Source organism: Mustela lutreola, chromosome 2 (assembly GCF_030435805.1).
Source record: "Mustela lutreola isolate mMusLut2 chromosome 2, mMusLut2.pri, whole genome shotgun sequence".
Classification (NCBI taxonomy): domain Eukaryota; kingdom Metazoa; phylum Chordata; class Mammalia; order Carnivora; family Mustelidae; genus Mustela; species Mustela lutreola.
The window spans coordinates 26,751,778-26,768,557 of record NC_081291.1 but is presented as its reverse complement, the minus strand read 5'-3'; the positions used below and the strand labels follow the sequence as shown (position 1 = coordinate 26,768,557).

Here is a 16,780-nt window from a genome sequence, read left to right as displayed (position 1 = left end):
GTGTACAGATGCCTGGTCTGTACTCACTGATGCCCTAATGTCATCTTAGCCTTGGTGTCTCCACCTGCAAATTGGAGAGGACCCCAGCACCTGGAACATGCTGACTGGGGTGACAGTTACATGCTGTGGTGCTGAGCACACGGCAGCCAGTAAAGGCCAAGCAGCGGGAGCCATGGGGCTGTCCCACAGCTGCTGACTTCAGCCACAGGGACCAATGGCCTACACAGTCTCAGTCCTGCAGCTCTCAGTGAGGACAACTCTCCTGTATGAGTATTTTGGGGAGGATTCAGTCAGTTAATACAAGTGAAGCACTTGGGTCATTGCTTGGCTCACAGGAAGATATCAGTATGACTACCTTGAGGACAAAGCAAGCCACTTCCCACTGCAGGGGCCCTGGCAGAAAGGGGACAGGTGCAATCCCATCATGGCCCCCACTCTTCTCCTGGCCTCAGAGCTCAGCTGTGAGCACAGTCAGCCTCAAGGCCAGAAGCAGGGATAGCTGGCCACCCCAGCACTCACCTTCCCCGACCTGCACGACGAAGGGACTCTTGGGAATGGTGTCCCCCGCAAAGGAGACCTTGACCACGTGCGGGCCGGGCTGCACTGGTTTGTACACACACCGATACACCTGGTTTCCTTTGTCTTCCACCAGCAATTCCACAGTGTTCTTCCCCTGGGGATCCTCCACCTCAACACCAATGTCCCCCACACCAGCACCTGGAATAAAACAAGCACTCCAGGAGCCCCAATCACCTTCTCAGAACACTCGCTGCAGATCAGCACAGGTGCAAAGTGCAGACGGGAGGAGACAGGCACTTAGAAGGTCCACACCGAGATGCTAACAACTGTTTTCTGGTTTGGCCAGGAGGGTCATTAACTTTCTTTTTTCCCCCATTCTCTATTTTTAAAATTTCCTACATTGAAAGAAAGGTGACATTTCATGAAATGTATCATTAAAAAAAGTGTGTGTATGTGTAGTATGTGTGTGTGTATTTAAACTGTTCTATCATTCTTCTCCTCACCCCCAAACCTGGTATAGAATTTGGTCTAGTAGAGATTTTTTTTTTAATCTTATTTATTTATTAGAGAGAGAGGTAGAAGCAGATGACTCCCAGCTGAGCAAGGAGCCTGACATGGGGCTTGATCCCAGGATTCTGGGATCATGACCTGAGCCACAGGCAGATGCTTAATCAAATAAGCCTCCCAGGTGCCCTTAGTAGAGGATTCTTAAAACTTAGTTTCTTTGGAATAGTTATTTAGCTAAGGCAGAAATGTATACAGAAATTGATGGATTATTAATAATCAAACCCAAGCTTAAGTGTTAAGATCTTAAAGAAAAGCTGGTTTGGGGGGAGCACTTGAGTCGCTTAGTCAGTTAAGCATCTGCCTTGGGCTCAGGTTATGATCCCAAGGGTCCTGGGATTGAACCCCACGTTGGACTCTCTGCTCAGCAGGCAGCCTGCTTCTCCCTGTCCCTCTGCCTGCCGCTCCCTCTGCTTTTGCTCTGTCAAATAAATAAATAAAATCTTTAAAAAAAAAAAAAAAAAAGGTAAGCTGGTTTTGAAAATCTATAAATATAACCAGTACACTTGAAAAAGGGCATGTTTGTTGGCAGTGACTTGATTTAAAATATAAAAGGTCAGGCATCCCAAGCCCTGGGGTCCCCGAGGATCACCTAAGGCTCTGGAAGAAAGCCTGACCCACAATACCTGCTGTGTAGATATCGAAGTAGGTGGGCTTATTGGCAATGTTTCCGGCAGCTTCCAAGCCTGGGCCTTTTGCGGTGACTTTACTGGCATCTCCCTGTGCCTTGTCGACATTCACTTCAAATGGGCTCTTGGAGATGTGCTGTCCTGCAAAGAGGACTGTAACCTACAAGTTGAAAGACAGATGCAGTATCATCACTGCTCCCTGCCCAGGGAGACCCCACGTCAAGCCACATGCACGGACGATTTCCTCTTCCATTCTCCTAACTCTCCACACAAAGGTGGCTGTGAACAGAAGCCCTACTTAGCCAGAGTGGGGTCCCCACCTGGCTCCATCCACCACACGGCTGGGCCTTGGGACATCACGTCTTTTACTGAACTAAAAATGCTTACATTGGATACAGGTGGCCTCTGTGAACAGGAGGCGAACCAACACTTCTAACTGAACTGGCAGACACTGGATCCTTTAAGACAGTTGCAGAAGGGGCCACGCTCTCCCCCCCCCCCCCCCCGCACCACCGAAGATAAGGCACAGTTCCAGGATTTCAAACTTACAGTCAAAATATCTTTCAAGGGACCAAGATCACTCACATGAGAAACAGTATAGATTTTCATTTAAAATTTGAGTCAGTTCTCATCTTTTAAATTTTAAGGGGTATGGAGTTGGATTTCATATGAACTGAACAAAATAATTATATCATACATGTTCCCTTTAGGACTTTTTTTTCCCCCAAATTCCTGATGTCCTAAGGGTATAAGAAAAACTGACAGTCAGGATTCCAGGTGACTTCACTAAAGGCCAAGGTAGTAGTAGGTATGATCTAGGTCTCAAAATATTGGCATGGTACACAACGATTGACCTATGTGTGCTGTTGAAGACTTTCTTTTAGGGAAAGCTATACTCTTGGATCACCCTACTCTCTTGCAAGACTCCCTGGACGTCTGTCCTATAGGCCAACTAGACACTACTCAACAGAACTCAAAATGTTGCTGAGACAAAGGACCTGGGGGTTAGACCCCCATCATTCCTCCAGGTGCATAACAGGGCCATTGGACTATACTCAGCTGGCTCTCAAGCTTCAATATGGAGAGACCCTCCAGAGCACCCCACGGGGGATACTCAAGAAAGCATTGAAGACAAAGAATCCATAGCATCTATGGTCCAGGCATGTAGCTACAACCATTTGTTACCCAGATGGGAGTTGAAAACCACCTTACACTGCGAAGAACTGAGCAGCATTCAACCTTCCTAAGATACCCTCTCACATACACACTGATGCAAGCCTAGAAGAGCAATCCAAGCAACGGCCATGACACCTCATCTTACTTTGTGCAACCCAGTGACCTTGGGCAGATACTCCACAGAATATGTCTTGTTCTTGTCACTATCAGGGGTCACTTGTGCCTAGGACAGAAAATGAACAATAGTTAGAGAAGGTGCTGGGTATGAGTAAAAGTACGCTGTGCCAGCCAAGGCCCTGCAGTGAGCTGCCAGGTCGGGCGCTGTCCTGGCTCTCTCCTGCTCCATTGCTGCTGAAGGATGCCCCAGGAAAGCAGCAGCTGAAAGTCACAGAAACAAAGTCACATGGCACAAATGTATAACTACATCACAACTCCCCACTGTCTTAGGGCTGGAACTCAGCAGATGAGAAGGACCATAAAGCCAGTCACTTCAACCTTTAGTGGCTCAATAATTATGAAGAGCTTATGAAAGACCAGGCCTGGTGTCAGGAACCAAAAATAAAACAAATCAAGCATAATCCCTGCCCCAGTGGGGGAAATAGATCACATTCCAGTAAACAAAATTTCAGATGGTACTAGGCACTAGGAATAAGTCTTAAGAAGATAAGAAGGAGGAATGCATGTGCAAAGGCCCTGAGGGAGGAACCAAGTATAGTCAGCCTGGGAAGAGAGGAGAGCATCAATTTTGTTATTGTTATTTCAGTCATCGGCCTCTAAAACCTCAATTCACAAGGCCTTTGCTAAATCCAAAGAATCCTTTATTTTATTAAACATTGTTTAAAAAAAAAAAAAAACAAAAAAACACTGTGTCCTTGGGTATCAATTTCAATTACCTTTCAAGGCACAGTCCTTGGGCAGTTACTCTGACTACTCTAAGCCTTAGGATCCTCTTGGTAAAAAACAATTTTTACTGTGAGGTTTAATGAGGAAAATGGAAAGCACAGACCCCGGGCCTGCCACAAGCCCCCAGAGCTCCATGGAATGGCAGCATCTTTCAACCTACCTCCTCTTTGTTCCCTTCTGGGTCCTCAACAAACACCATCACGTCTCCTTGCCCAGCACTGATGGTGTCCACAGTGAACTTGGCTGGCTGCTTCACCATGTTTCCTGTAGGCTCAATTCCTGCCAGGTTGACACAAGAACATTACAAGCTGCACAGAGGGCCTTGACAAAGACCATTACTCACCATGTTTCCTTCAGGGAACTGAGAGAAGGGACCCAGCCCTGCAGCTGCCCTGTGGGAGACAGGTACACCTGGGACAGGATTATCGAACAGGTTGAGAGCCCTAAATTTGTCCTTGTTATTTAATTTAATTTAGTTTTTTTTTAAGTAGGCTCCATACCCAGTACAGAGCCCAGTGCAGGTCTTGAACTCACGACCTTGAGACCAAGACCTGAGCTGAGATCAAGAGTCAGGTGCTGGGGTGCCTGGGTGACTCAGTGGGTTAAGCCGCTGCCTTCGGCTCAGGTCATGATCTCAGGGTCCTGGGATCGAGTCCCGCATCGGGCTCTCTGCTCAGCAGGAAGCCTGCTTCCCTCTCTCTCTCTCTGCCTGCCTCTCCATCTACTTGTGATTTCTCTCTGTCAAATAAATAAATAAAATCTTTAAAAAAAAAAAAAAAAAGAGTCAGGTGCTTAACTGACTAAGCCACCCTGGCACTCCTGCCCTTGTTATTTCAGCGATATCGGATTCTGGAATATTCAGGCACTTCAGTCAGAAGTTTATAAAACTGCGAAAAATGATGCAGTAATCATCAGTGGGGTTTGCCCCAAGGGAGGTAACACAGGGGAAGGAGGCATGAGGTGTGGGAGAAGGGCTCGTTTTTCATTAAAGACCATTTTCTATTACTTGAAATGCTTAAAAATGGCCTTGGATCAATATTTTTTTTTTAGGATTTTTTTTTTTTTTAAATTTATTTGTCAGAGAGAGAGCGAGCAAGAGTGAGCAAAGGCAGATAGAGTGGAAGGCAGAGTCAGAGGGAGAAGCAGGCTCCCCGAGGAGCAAGGAGCCCGATGTGGGACTCGATCCCAGGACGCTGGGATCATGACCTGAGCCGAAGGCAGCTGCTTAACCAACTGAGCCACCCAGGCGTCCCTGGATCAATATTTTTAAATTACACTATTCATTTTGAGCTGACTGAGCAAATTACTTTGAGATACTCACATGCAGGTGAAAGAAGTAATTTCCTTTATCCGGTTCCCCAAGGTTACCTTGTACAAAACCCTAGTACAGTATCCCAAGGATCCTGGCCTTGACACCGTCAGGACACAGAACATTTCCAACACCACAGGGATCCCTCATGCTAGCCTATAGCCATACACATTCCCTCCCCACCCTACCCTCTCCTTACCCCAATAACTCCTAATCCGTTCTCTATCTCCACAATTTTATCACTTCTAGAATGTTACATAAATGGAATCACATTATGCAACCTTTTCAGTTGGTATTTTCCACTAAGTATAATCTTTTGGAGGGTTCACCCAGATGGGTGCCTCTAACAATAGTTTTTCTTTTATTGCATATTCCATGATACGAATGTAGCACCATGTGTTTAACCATTCACCCACTGAAGGACATCTGGGTTGTTTCCAGTTGTCTATTACTGATAAAGCTGCTATAAACATTACTGTACAAGGCTGTGTCTGACCCCAAGATTTCATTCCTCTGGGATAAATTCCAAGGGGTACAACTGCTGGGTGGCATGGTAGTTGCACATTTAGTTCTTTTATTTTTTTAAAAGATTTTATTTATTTGACAGACAGAGATCACAAGCAGGCAGAGAGGCAGGCAGAGAAAGAGGAAGGGAAGCGGGCTCCCCGCTGAGCAGAGAGCTGGATGCGGGGCTCGATCCCAGGACCCTTGGGATCATGACCTGAGCTGAAGGCAGAGGCTTTAACTCACTGAGCCACCCAGGCACCCCTGTTTAGTTCTTTTAAAGAAACTGCCCAACTGTGTTCTCAAGAGGCTGCATTCCCACCAGCAATGGATGAATGATCTGGATCTGCTTTCTCTGCATCTTTGCCAGCATTTTGTATTATCACTACTTTCTATTTTAGCCATTCTGATAGATGTGTAGTGATTTATTTAAAGAAAATTTTTTTAAAAGATTTTATTTGACAGAGAGAGAGCAACAAGCAGGGGGAGTAGCAGAGGGAGAGGGAGAGGGAGAAGCAGGCTCCCCGATCAGCAGGGAACCCTATGTGGGATTTGATCGCAAGATCCCAGGATCATGACCTGAGCAAAAGGTAGCCATTTAACTGACAGAGCCACCCAGGCGCCCCGGATGTGTAGTGATTTTAATTTGTATTTTTCTTATGGCCAATAACACTGAACATCTTTTCATGTGCTTCTTTGCCATTTGTATACCCTCTTCTGGGAAATGCCTGTTAGCATCTTTTGCCTATCTTCTAATTGGATTTTTTTTTACCTACTGAGTTTTGAGCATTCCTTATATATTCTAGATACTAGTTCTTCTTTGGATAAAGTGGCTCTCAAATATTTTCTCCCAGTCTTAACCTTGTCTTTTCATCCTCTTAACTACAAAGAGTTTTAAATTGCTTTATAAAGTTTGAAAGCGTGAAATTCAACTGTTGTCTCACTAGGATTTTGAGTTCCATTTGAGGTGGTGTCAAGGTGGCCTGAGGGGTGGAGGCTGCGGTCTCTTGTCTTGCAAGAAGAGCAAGGTGGCCAAGTAGTACACCTTCACTGTGAGAAAGCAGTCCAATCCTCCTCTGCCAGGCCATGCTTCGGGGCACACTGAGGGACAGACCATGCTTCATGACATTTTTTTATGTTCTTAATTTTGGTGAAGACCAACACTGTATTTTTCCCTTAGGGATCATGCTTCGGTGTCAAATCAAAGAACTCTTGGTCTTGTCCTAGATCCCAAAGAATGTCTTCTATGTTGTTGTTGATTTTCTGAAGAAGTTTATAGTAGGATACGGTCCACTTTGGGTGAGTTTTTCTAGAAGGTGTGAAACTTACTGTTTCTTTTCCTTTTTTTTTTTTTTTTTTTCTTTCCTTGGCCCAATTGCTCTGGAACCATGCATGGAAAAGGCTCTCTCCCCACCCCACAACAACTTTTGCACCTCTACTGATGATCAGTTTGCACAGCTGCAAACAGTTCTGGATTCTGTTCCGTTGATCCTTGTGTCTTTCTACCAATATCACATGGTCTTAATTGGTATGCCTTGATGAGTCCTAAACTCAGGTACACTAACTCCTCCCACATTTTTCTTCTTTTTCAAAAAATCACTTTCCCTACTGTAGTTTCTTTGCCTTGCCATATATGATTTATTGGTTGACTGATTTTATTTTTTGCCATATATGCTTTAAATAATCTTTTCTGTATCTGTGAAGAATCTGGCTAGAATTTTAATAGAAACTATGTTAAACCTAAATGACGATTTGGGGGAAACTGCCACTTTACTCTCTGAATTTTTTTTTTTTTTAAAGATTTTATTTATTCATTTGACAGAGAGAGAGCACAAGTAGGCAGAGAGAGAGGAGGAAGTAGGCTCCCTGCTGAGCAGAGAGCCCGATGCGGGACTCGATCCCAGGACCCTGAGATCATGACCTGAGCCGAAGGCAGCGGCTCAACCTACTGAGCCACCCAGGCCCCCCTCTCTGACTTTTTCAATCTATAAAAACAGTACGTCTCTTCATTTATGTAGGTCTTTTCTTTGATATCTTATGTTTTTTGTAGTTCTCAGCATAAAAAGTCTTACACATTTTATTACATTTACACCTATTTCTCAATCTTCTGACTGACTGTCAATGATATGGCATTTTTGAATTTTGATGTCCTCATGTTCATTGTGGTAAGCCTGTATGACTGACATCAGAGCATACAGAAGTACAACTGATTTTTGTACGCCAACTTTATAACCTGAGACCTTGCTGAATTCACTTATCCAAGGAGAGTTTTGGGGCTTTGTTGTATTTGATCTTCTTTTGTTATAGATTTTTCAGGAATTCCTACACAGACAATTAAGTCATCTATAAACATCCATCATGTTGTTGAATGATAGTTAAGCATGGACATCCTTGTCCTAGTCCCACTCTTAGGGGGCACATCAGTCTTTTACCATTAATTATCATGGTAGATGTTGACTTGTGGTAGCTACTCTGGATCAAATTTTCTGAGTTCTTATCATGGATGCCTGTTGAATTCGGTCAGATGCTTTTTCTGTACCAACTGATGTGATCATGTGATTTTCCTTTTTTAGCCTGTTAAGGTAGTAGGTTGTTTTCACTGATTTTCCAATAGTGTGCCAGCCTTGCATTCATGGAATAAACTCTGCTTGGTCATGATGAAGAATTATTTTCATATATTGCTAAACTCTATTTGCAACTATTCTGCTGTATGCTTTTTTTTTTTTATTTATTTTTTAAGATTCCGAGTAATCTCTACACCCAACATGAGGCTCCAACTTATAACCCCAAGATCAACAGTCGCATGCTCTACTGAATAAACCCACCACATGCCCCTATAGTTTTGTATCTATATTCACAAGGATATTGATCTGTAGCTTTTTTCCGGTGGGGGAATCACCTTTCTCTGATTTTTAGAGCAACACTGGCTTCATAAAATGAACTGGAAAAAAATAATAAAATAAAAAAATAAAATGAATTGGAAAGTGTTCCCTCCTCATACGTTCTGGAAGAGATTGCATAGAATTGGTGTTAATTCTTCTCTAAATGTTTGCTAAAATTCTCCAGTAAAACCACCAGGGCTTGAGATTTCTTTTCCAAGGGCTTTTAAACTATAAACTTGATTCTTTAATGGTTTCAGGGCCACTCATCTTTAATGGTTTCAGGGCCATTTCATCTTGGATGAGTTTTGGAAGTTTGTGTTTTTTCTGCAAAACATCTATGGTTGTTATACCTATTTTTTTTTATACCATGTTCTTTCTTCCTATAATTCAAAGATTGCTTTTTTCCTTGTTCCCCTGCTGTCTAAGATGTAGCTTGGTGTGGATTACTTATTTTTTGGTGGCAGTAGGTAGGTAGGGGTTTTATCCTGTTTGGGTTTAGCTCAGCTTCTTGACTCTGTAAGTTTATGTCTTTTGCCAAAAGTGGAAGTTCTCTGCCAAATTTGGAAGTTTTCAGCCATTATTTCTTTGGGAGTTTTCAGCCCTGCCCTCTTTTTCCTCTCCTCTGGGTCCCCTGTGACATGAATGTTAGATGTTTTGTTATTGTCCCGTAAGTCCCTGAGACTTTGCTTGTTTCTTTGGTTTTTCAGTCCACTTGCTCTGTCATTCAGATGGGGCAATTTTTATTCTCTTTTTGTCCAGGTCATGAATTCTTTCTCTGTCCTTCCATTCTACTATGGAACTCATCCCCTGAGTTTTTATTTGAGTTAGTTCATTTTTCAGTTCTAAAAGCTTCACTTGGTGCTTCTTTATATCTTCTATTTCTTTGCTGAGACAGTCTATGTCCTTGCTGAGCTTTTCAATTTTTTGCTTGCTTGACATAGAGTTGTAAGCGCTTGTTGAAGCCTTTTTATAACGGCCACACTAAATCTTTATCAAATAATTCTAACAGTTGTATCATCTCAGCGTTGGCATCAATGGCCTGCCTTTTTTCATTCAGTTTGATATCTTCCTGGTTCCTGGTGTGATGAGTGATTTTTTAAAAAAACTGGGTATTATGTTATGTTATAAAACCCGAGTTTTATTTAAATGTTCTGTTTCAGATGCCTTTTATAATGCTGATACATCAGGGGAAGGGAGAGTGCATGCCTTGTTAGTGTCAATGCGGGGAGGAAGTCCAGGTTCCCTATTCAACCTCCACTGACACTCGAAATGAGGGGGGCTCCTCATTACTGCAGGTGGAAGTGGGAGATCCAGCTCCCCACTGGGCCTCCATCTGTGGGTGAAAGGGGTAGGAGCGCCTCATTGCTACTGATATCGTCTACTGACATCTCCTTACCGCTAGACTGTGGTCAGAGTCTAGGCTCCCCACCTGGCTCTTACTGGTCTAAGTGGGGTCTGAGAGGTCACAGTTTTTCCTGGGATGCTTGGTTATAGAATAGCAGTTGGTGTCTCACAGGCTTCTGTCCTGCGAGGCTGCCCTTTCTTGTCCCTCTGGCCAGAGAGAGCAGGCGTTTGTTTTTGCCTTTTGTGTTTCAGGTACGTGGCTTCCCCACACCCAGTCTGATATACAGCGGGGGAAGTAAGCCCAGGGAACTCACTACTTTGTCAGCCCCTGGGGCCTGAGATCTGGAACCCATTTCTCCTATTCCCTTTCAGAGTCTCCTTATGTTTATCTTATATAAAATGCCCAGGAATTTTGTACTCAGCAGAGGCAATTAGGAAAAGTATTTCTACTCTATCATCCCAGAAGAAGAAGTTCAAGGAGTCCTATTTTTAAAGTTATTTTCATGGGGTGGCTCAGTTGGTTCAGCATCTGTCTTCAGCTCAGGTCATGATCTCAGGGGCCTGGGATCAAGCCCCACATATGGGAGGGTTCCCTGCCCAGTGGGCAGTCTGCTTCTCCCTCTGACCCCCTGCCCCCACTCCTGCGCATGTGCTCTCCCTCACTCCCATGCTCTCACTCCGCTATACAGACACAGAGAAGGGTCTACTGAAGCCCCAGGTACCTATCACCTCGAAGCCACAACTCATGGCCAGTCCTGCTTTACATCTTCACCCCTACCTCTCCCCTCCTCCTGTACTATTTTTGGTACAAATCCTAGACCTCACATCTTTATTTTTTAAAGATTTATTTTAGAGGATGGCGGGAGGGGCAGGGGAAGAGAATCTTTAAGCAGACTCCCTGCTGATCCTGGAGCCTGATGCGGGGCTCCATCTCATGACCCTGAGATAACAACCTGAGCTGAAAGCAAGAGTTAGACCCTCAACTGACTGAGCCACCCAGGTGCCCGTAAACCTCCTATCTTTAACCTATAATCATTCACCATGTATCTTTAAGAGATGTTTCTAGAATATCCACATCAAAAAAATTATTAATTCCTTAAAACCATCAAATATTCAGTGTTCCTGTTCCCTAGGACCCCTCACAAGGAAGGGTGCTCGTGGCGGGCTCTGCAGTGAATGCTTCACAGAACATGGGTTTTAGTAAAGCTTTCTGCTTAGCTCACAGAGGCATGCTTTCAACACACCTCACCTGCAAGCGAGCCCCCCACAAGGATCTGCTTGTGGCTGTAGGTCTGCCTCACTCCAGCCCTCCCCATCCTTTCAGGGAACGGGTCTCAGAAAGCAGATCTGCAAGTGCCAACCAGCCGCTAACTGTAATCTGGCTGCCGTCCAAAAGATAAAACTTAGAAAACCTCTCAATCCTTTCAGAAACTAGAGGATGAGGTGTGCTCTATGCTCTTTGGTTCAGTTGGCAAAAATGAAGCAACTGTGGCCACACGAGAGACAGAAAACTGCCCCTGCCCTCAGGTTCACCACGGGACAATGACATTATCATAAGGCCCTACCCATGTAGCTTCACAGGTAGCCCAGTGGCCTAAAATGACACTTGATCCTCCTACTTAAGAACAAAAAAGGGGCACCTGGATGGCTCTGTAGGTAAAGCGTTTGGCTCTTGATTTTGGTTCAGGTGATGATCTCAGAGTCGTGAAATCGAGCCCCATGTCCAGCTCCACGCAAAGCATGGAGCCTGTTTGGGATTCTCTCTCTGCGCCCTCCTCGCCAACACAGCCCTCCTCCACTCACTCATTCTCTCTCTCAGAAACAAAAAGAGAGAAACAGACACAGAATTACCATATAATCCAGCAAAATCCCTTCCAGGTGTAGACACAAAAAACTGAAAGCAGGGATTCAGCTACTTGCTTATCGCGATCGCAGCAGCACTATCCACAGGAGCTAGAAGGTAGGAGCCATCCCAATGTCTACTGACGAAGAATGGATGGGCAAGACGTGGTATATCCACGCGTTGATGTGTATCATTCGGCTTTAAAAAGGAACAAAATTCGGACACATGCCACAACATGGATGAATGCTGAAAACATGACACTAAGTCAAGTAGGCCAGATACAAAAGTACAAACAGTGTAGGATTCCACTTATGTGGGGTACCTGGAGTAGGCAAATTCATAGAGACAGGAAATAGAATGATGGTTGCCAGAGGCTGGGGGAGCGGGGGAGGGAAGGCTACAGTGTGATGGGATTTGAGTTTCAGTTTGGGAAGATAAAAAAGTTCTGGAGGTGGATGGCGGTGATGGCCACATGACACAGTGAGTGTACTTAATGTCACTAAGTGGTACATTTTAAAATGGTTAAAATAGGAAATGTGTTATGTATATTTTACCACAGCAAAAAAAAAAAAAAATGTACCTATGCATACATACATATGGGGTGTGTATTTTTTTTTTTTAAGGTGTGTTTCCTCCACAAGGACCCAAAACTTAAAAAACAAAAAGACAGATGAGGGGCACCTGGCTGGCTCAGTCACTGAAGCATGTGACTCTTGATCTTAGGGTTATGAGTTCAGGCCTCATGTTGGGGTGTAGAGATGACTTAAAAATAAAATCTTTAAAAAAAAAAAAAAAAAAGGCAGATGAAGGAAACGGCAATGACCAGCCACATTCCTGACTGTAGCAAACAGTCATTTTCTAGAAAAGCATCGTGAAAGGAAACCGTTTCCCATTAACAATGGGGAAGCCGGACAGCCAGTGATAAGACGACTGCAAATAAGCATTTTATGCCTCGATGAGATTTGATCCACCTAACCAGTTTTGTGGACAAGAGGTTTTGTCGACAAGAGATTTATTTGGCCATTTGAAGCTTTTTTTTTTTTTTTTAAGATTTTATTTATTTATTTGTGAGAGAGAGAACAAGGCAGGGGAGGGACAGAGGGAGAGGGGAAGCAGACTTCCCACTGAGCAAGGACCAGCACCCCCCCGCCCCCCACATGGGGCTCAACCCCAGGACCCTAAGATCACGAACTGAGCAGAAGGCAGATGCTTAATCAACTGAGGCACCCAGGTGCCCCAGCTGTTTGAAGCTTTTTGCCATGAAGGAAGCATAACCTTGAAAAATCTGAGATTCCTTGCTCTAACCATGACCTTTGGCTCAGAGCAGGCAGGTTTAAAGCAAGCATGGACGTGCCAACCTTCCAGGGAATGCTCCTCAGGAGAGGGCCTCCAACAACGCATCCCCAGGCCCCACACAGAAACAATTGCCCGGAAGCACCACCTCCATGCCCAAAGGAACCTCAAACGGGATTGTTCCAGAACTATCAGGCTGTCTCCGCTGTTCTAAATCATCCTAAAAAAGACAGATGAAAAGACCCTGACTACTAAGACTGAGAACCGCACACAGCACCACTGCCCTGGTGGGGAAATGCTATCTTCAAAGGCAATGTGTATGGGATATCCTGTTACATGACAAGTACTCTGAACCCTTCAGAAAGTCAGTGTTATTTAAAAAAAAAAAAATTGCGGGCAGGGGCGCCTGGGTGGTACAGTTGGTTAAGTGTCCAACTCTTGGTTTCGGCTCAGGTGGTGATCTCAGGGTCGTGAGACTGACCCCTGCATGCGGCTGCTTGCTCAGTCAGTGTGGATCCTGCTTAAGACTCTCTCTCTCCCTCTCCCTCTGCCCCTCCCCACCTCCCTAAAAATAAATTAAAAAATCTTTAGGGGCAAAATATTTTTTTTCAGGGAAATCATTCCAGATTACAAGAGTCTAAAGAAACAACAAATATGAGAATTTTTTAAAGATTTTATTTATTGAAAGACAGAGAGAATGAGAGGGAGAGAATGAGAGGGGCTCAATCCCACAACCGCGAGGTGGAGACCTGAGCCAAAACCAAGAGTCCGATGCTTAACCCACGGAGCCACTCAGATGCCCTCAGCATCAGATGAACCTTAATCAGATCCCGGTTTATAAAGTCACAAACTCTATAAAAGATGATTGTAGGACAAGAGTGAAATGTTCATATAAACTGGATATTAGCTGGTATGAAACTGTTAATTTTCGTATGTGTGATCATGAATATTGTGGTTAGGCAAGAGGCTACCCTACTTTTAGGAGAGGCCTGCTGATGTACCGTCATGGTGCCCGCACTGATTTTCAAAGAATTCAACAACCACATACACACACACACACACACACACACACACACACGAGAAGGGCTAAAGAAAACTGTTATGTTAGAATGGTTAGCATAGCAGATTCTAGCAGAGGAGATACAAGATGTTTTGTGTCTCTAAATGTCATCCCAGCTGTGGTTACAAAAATTAAGAAAGAGAATGCATTCCTTCCCTTCTCCATAAAAAAGGAAATCAACTGTATCTCACTATGCTCCTCTTTACCAGAAACCACACTGGGCTGAAATGCAATTGTTCTTTAAAAATTGTTCTTTAAAAAGCTGGTGTGCGGGACACCTGGGTGGCTCAGTGGGTTAAGCCTCTGCCTCCAGCTCAGGTCATGATCTCAGGGTCCTGGGATCGAGCTGTACATCAGGCTCTCTGCTCAGCAGGGAGCCTGCTTCCTTCTCTCTCTCTGCCTGCCTTTCTGCCTACTTGCGATCTCTCTCTCTCTCTCTCCGTCAAATAAATAAATAAAACCTTAAAAAAAAAAAAAAAGCTGGAGTGCTTGAAGCCAGGTGCCAACCACGACACCATAAAGCCTCAGCATGCCTCAACCCACCATAACGTTCTGAACAGAACAGTGCCCCATAGCAGCCTTGGTGATCATAAACAGGACGTCTCAGCAAGGAAGTGTGTGGGGGTCCCAAGAGCTCCCTCCCTACGTGAACAGCTGAAGCAGCAGGAGCATGACCAAAGCAGAAAGGATCAGTAGCCACATGACCCAGGCTCTGGTCCACTCCCATCACTAACAGTGGAGATCTGGGGTAGGCACCCCCACCTCCAGTGGATTGGGCCTCTGATTCCTCAACTGAAAAGTGGGAAAAAATAATCCTCTCCTCACCCCAGGGTTACTGCATTAAAATCACAATGCTACAAACTCCTCGCTCTCCATCAGGTTAAAGCCGCAGTGTTTCTCAGAGTCTAGATTCGTGCAGCAGCAATGTTGGTCACAAACAAATGGGCCCTGGGGCACCTGGGTGGCTCAGTCATTAAGCATCTGCCTTCAACTCGGGTCATGATCCCAGGTCCTGGGATCAAGCCCCCACATTTGGCTCCCTGATCAGCAGGAAGCCTACTTCTCCCTCTCCCAGTTCCCGTGCTGTGTTCCCTCTCTCGCTGTCTCCCCCTGTCAAATAAATAAATAAAATCTTAAAAAATAAACAAAACAAAACAAAAAAACCTTGAGCTAAAAAACAGCTGATAAAGGAGGCCTGGGGGTCTCAAAGATCAGGCCTATTTTCTCTCTGGCTACTAAGAATCTTCCCCCTGAAGCCACAAAACCATGTCTAAGACTAAAGGACAAGGCTCAAACCCAACAAGACCAGTGCTTACCTCGGCCATAGGCCCTGGCTTTCTTCGGGTTGAGTTTGGGTTTAAGAGGAGCCCCGGGCTTGAGCTTGGCTTTGGGGAACTGGGACAGGTAAGTCATCACCGAGTGCTCGTCCACATCTGGATGAATAATTTCTTCAGGAGTGATGACCTAGAATAAAGCATGGTAGGTGAAGGCCCAGAACAACTCACTGGTAACTGTCAAGGATTTGCAAATGTGTCTTAGGCCAAACACTACAAATCGAAGAAACTGAGTCAAGCTCTAAATTAAGTGAAATTACATTAAAACAACATGCTGATGTCAGTGTTTTTAACCTTTTAGAGGTGTCACTCTTCCTTGTGGAAGCTGAAGACCCCCCTCCAGACAATTCTACATGTAATTTCCAGAGGTGCACACCCTTCCCTGGGAAAAAAACTCACTCATCCCCCAGAGAAACTTTCCAAAAGGGGTAAGCTATATCAGATACACATCAGATTGGAGCATCTCACCAAAAAGCACATAAATTGTCCTTTTCCCTTGTTCATCTTTTCATTGCCTCCATCTCTATTAACTCTGTTACTAATAAAAAATAGTCATAAAAACAGAGACAACCCGGCAACATATTAAACTTGCGGTTTTGTTACAGACTTGGATGTTTGTATCTTCCCAAAGCTCTTTTTTTTTTTTTTTTTTTAAGATTTTATTTCTTTCTTTGACAGAGACAGATCACAAGTAGGCAGAGAGGCAGGCAGAGAGAGGAGGAAGCAGGCTTCCTGCTGAGCAGAGAGCCCATGTGGGACTTGATCCCAGGACCCTGAGATCATGATCTGAGATGAAAGCAGAGGCTTTAACCCCCTGAGCCACCCAGACGCCCCCTCCCAAACCTCTTATGCCTAAGCCCTAACCGCAAGGATGATGGGATTAGCAGGCTCGGCCTTTGGGAGGTGAGTAGGTTTAGATGAGGTCAAGAGGATGGAGCCCCCATGATGGGATTAGTGCCCTCATGAGAAGGGGAGGAAAGAGCAGACCTCTCTGTCTAGCTGTGTGAGGACACAGCAAGAAGCCAGAGGTCTGCAAGTCACCAAGAGGGCCCTCCTCACCAAACACTGAATCTGCTTGCACCCTGCTCTTGCCTTCCAGCTTCCAGGTACGTGAAATAAGCCCCTGCTGTTTACATCATCCAGTCTACCGTATTTTGTCAAACAGCAGCCGGAGCTGACTAAAATGGGTTTTAGGACATTATGAGCTGTCCAAGGAAATAGGGAGGAATTAAGTTCTCCTGAATGTAGCCTAGGAGCAAGATTATGCTCATGCTGGACAGGAGGCCCCCCAGAGGCATCACAGCCTCAGGTCCACCACCTGACCCAGCCCTAAACAGTCACCAAAACATCCCTCTGCCCCCAACTAGGGTGCTGAGGAGCTAAGCGCTACCCCTCAGACCCAAAAAAACACCGTCTCATG

At 44.8% G+C, this 16,780-nt stretch overlaps 1 protein-coding gene across 4 annotated transcripts in view; it reads right to left on the bottom strand.

Moving 5' to 3' along the window:
• Nucleotides 1-16,780, bottom strand: part of FLNB (filamin B) — a 146,267-nt gene that overhangs the window by 66,333 nt on the left and 63,154 nt on the right. For all 4 annotated transcript variants that reach the window (XM_059161308.1, XM_059161309.1, XM_059161310.1 and 1 more), the window contains exons 4-8: nt 15,343-15,490; nt 3,952-4,070; nt 3,034-3,111; nt 1,710-1,872; nt 520-717 (exon numbers count right to left, since the gene is read on the bottom strand). In XM_059161308.1, coding sequence (XP_059017291.1) covers nt 520-717; nt 1,710-1,872; nt 3,034-3,111; nt 3,952-4,070; nt 15,343-15,490 — 706 coding nt within the window. The remainder of the gene's footprint in view (nt 1-519; nt 718-1,709; nt 1,873-3,033; nt 3,112-3,951; nt 4,071-15,342; nt 15,491-16,780) is intronic.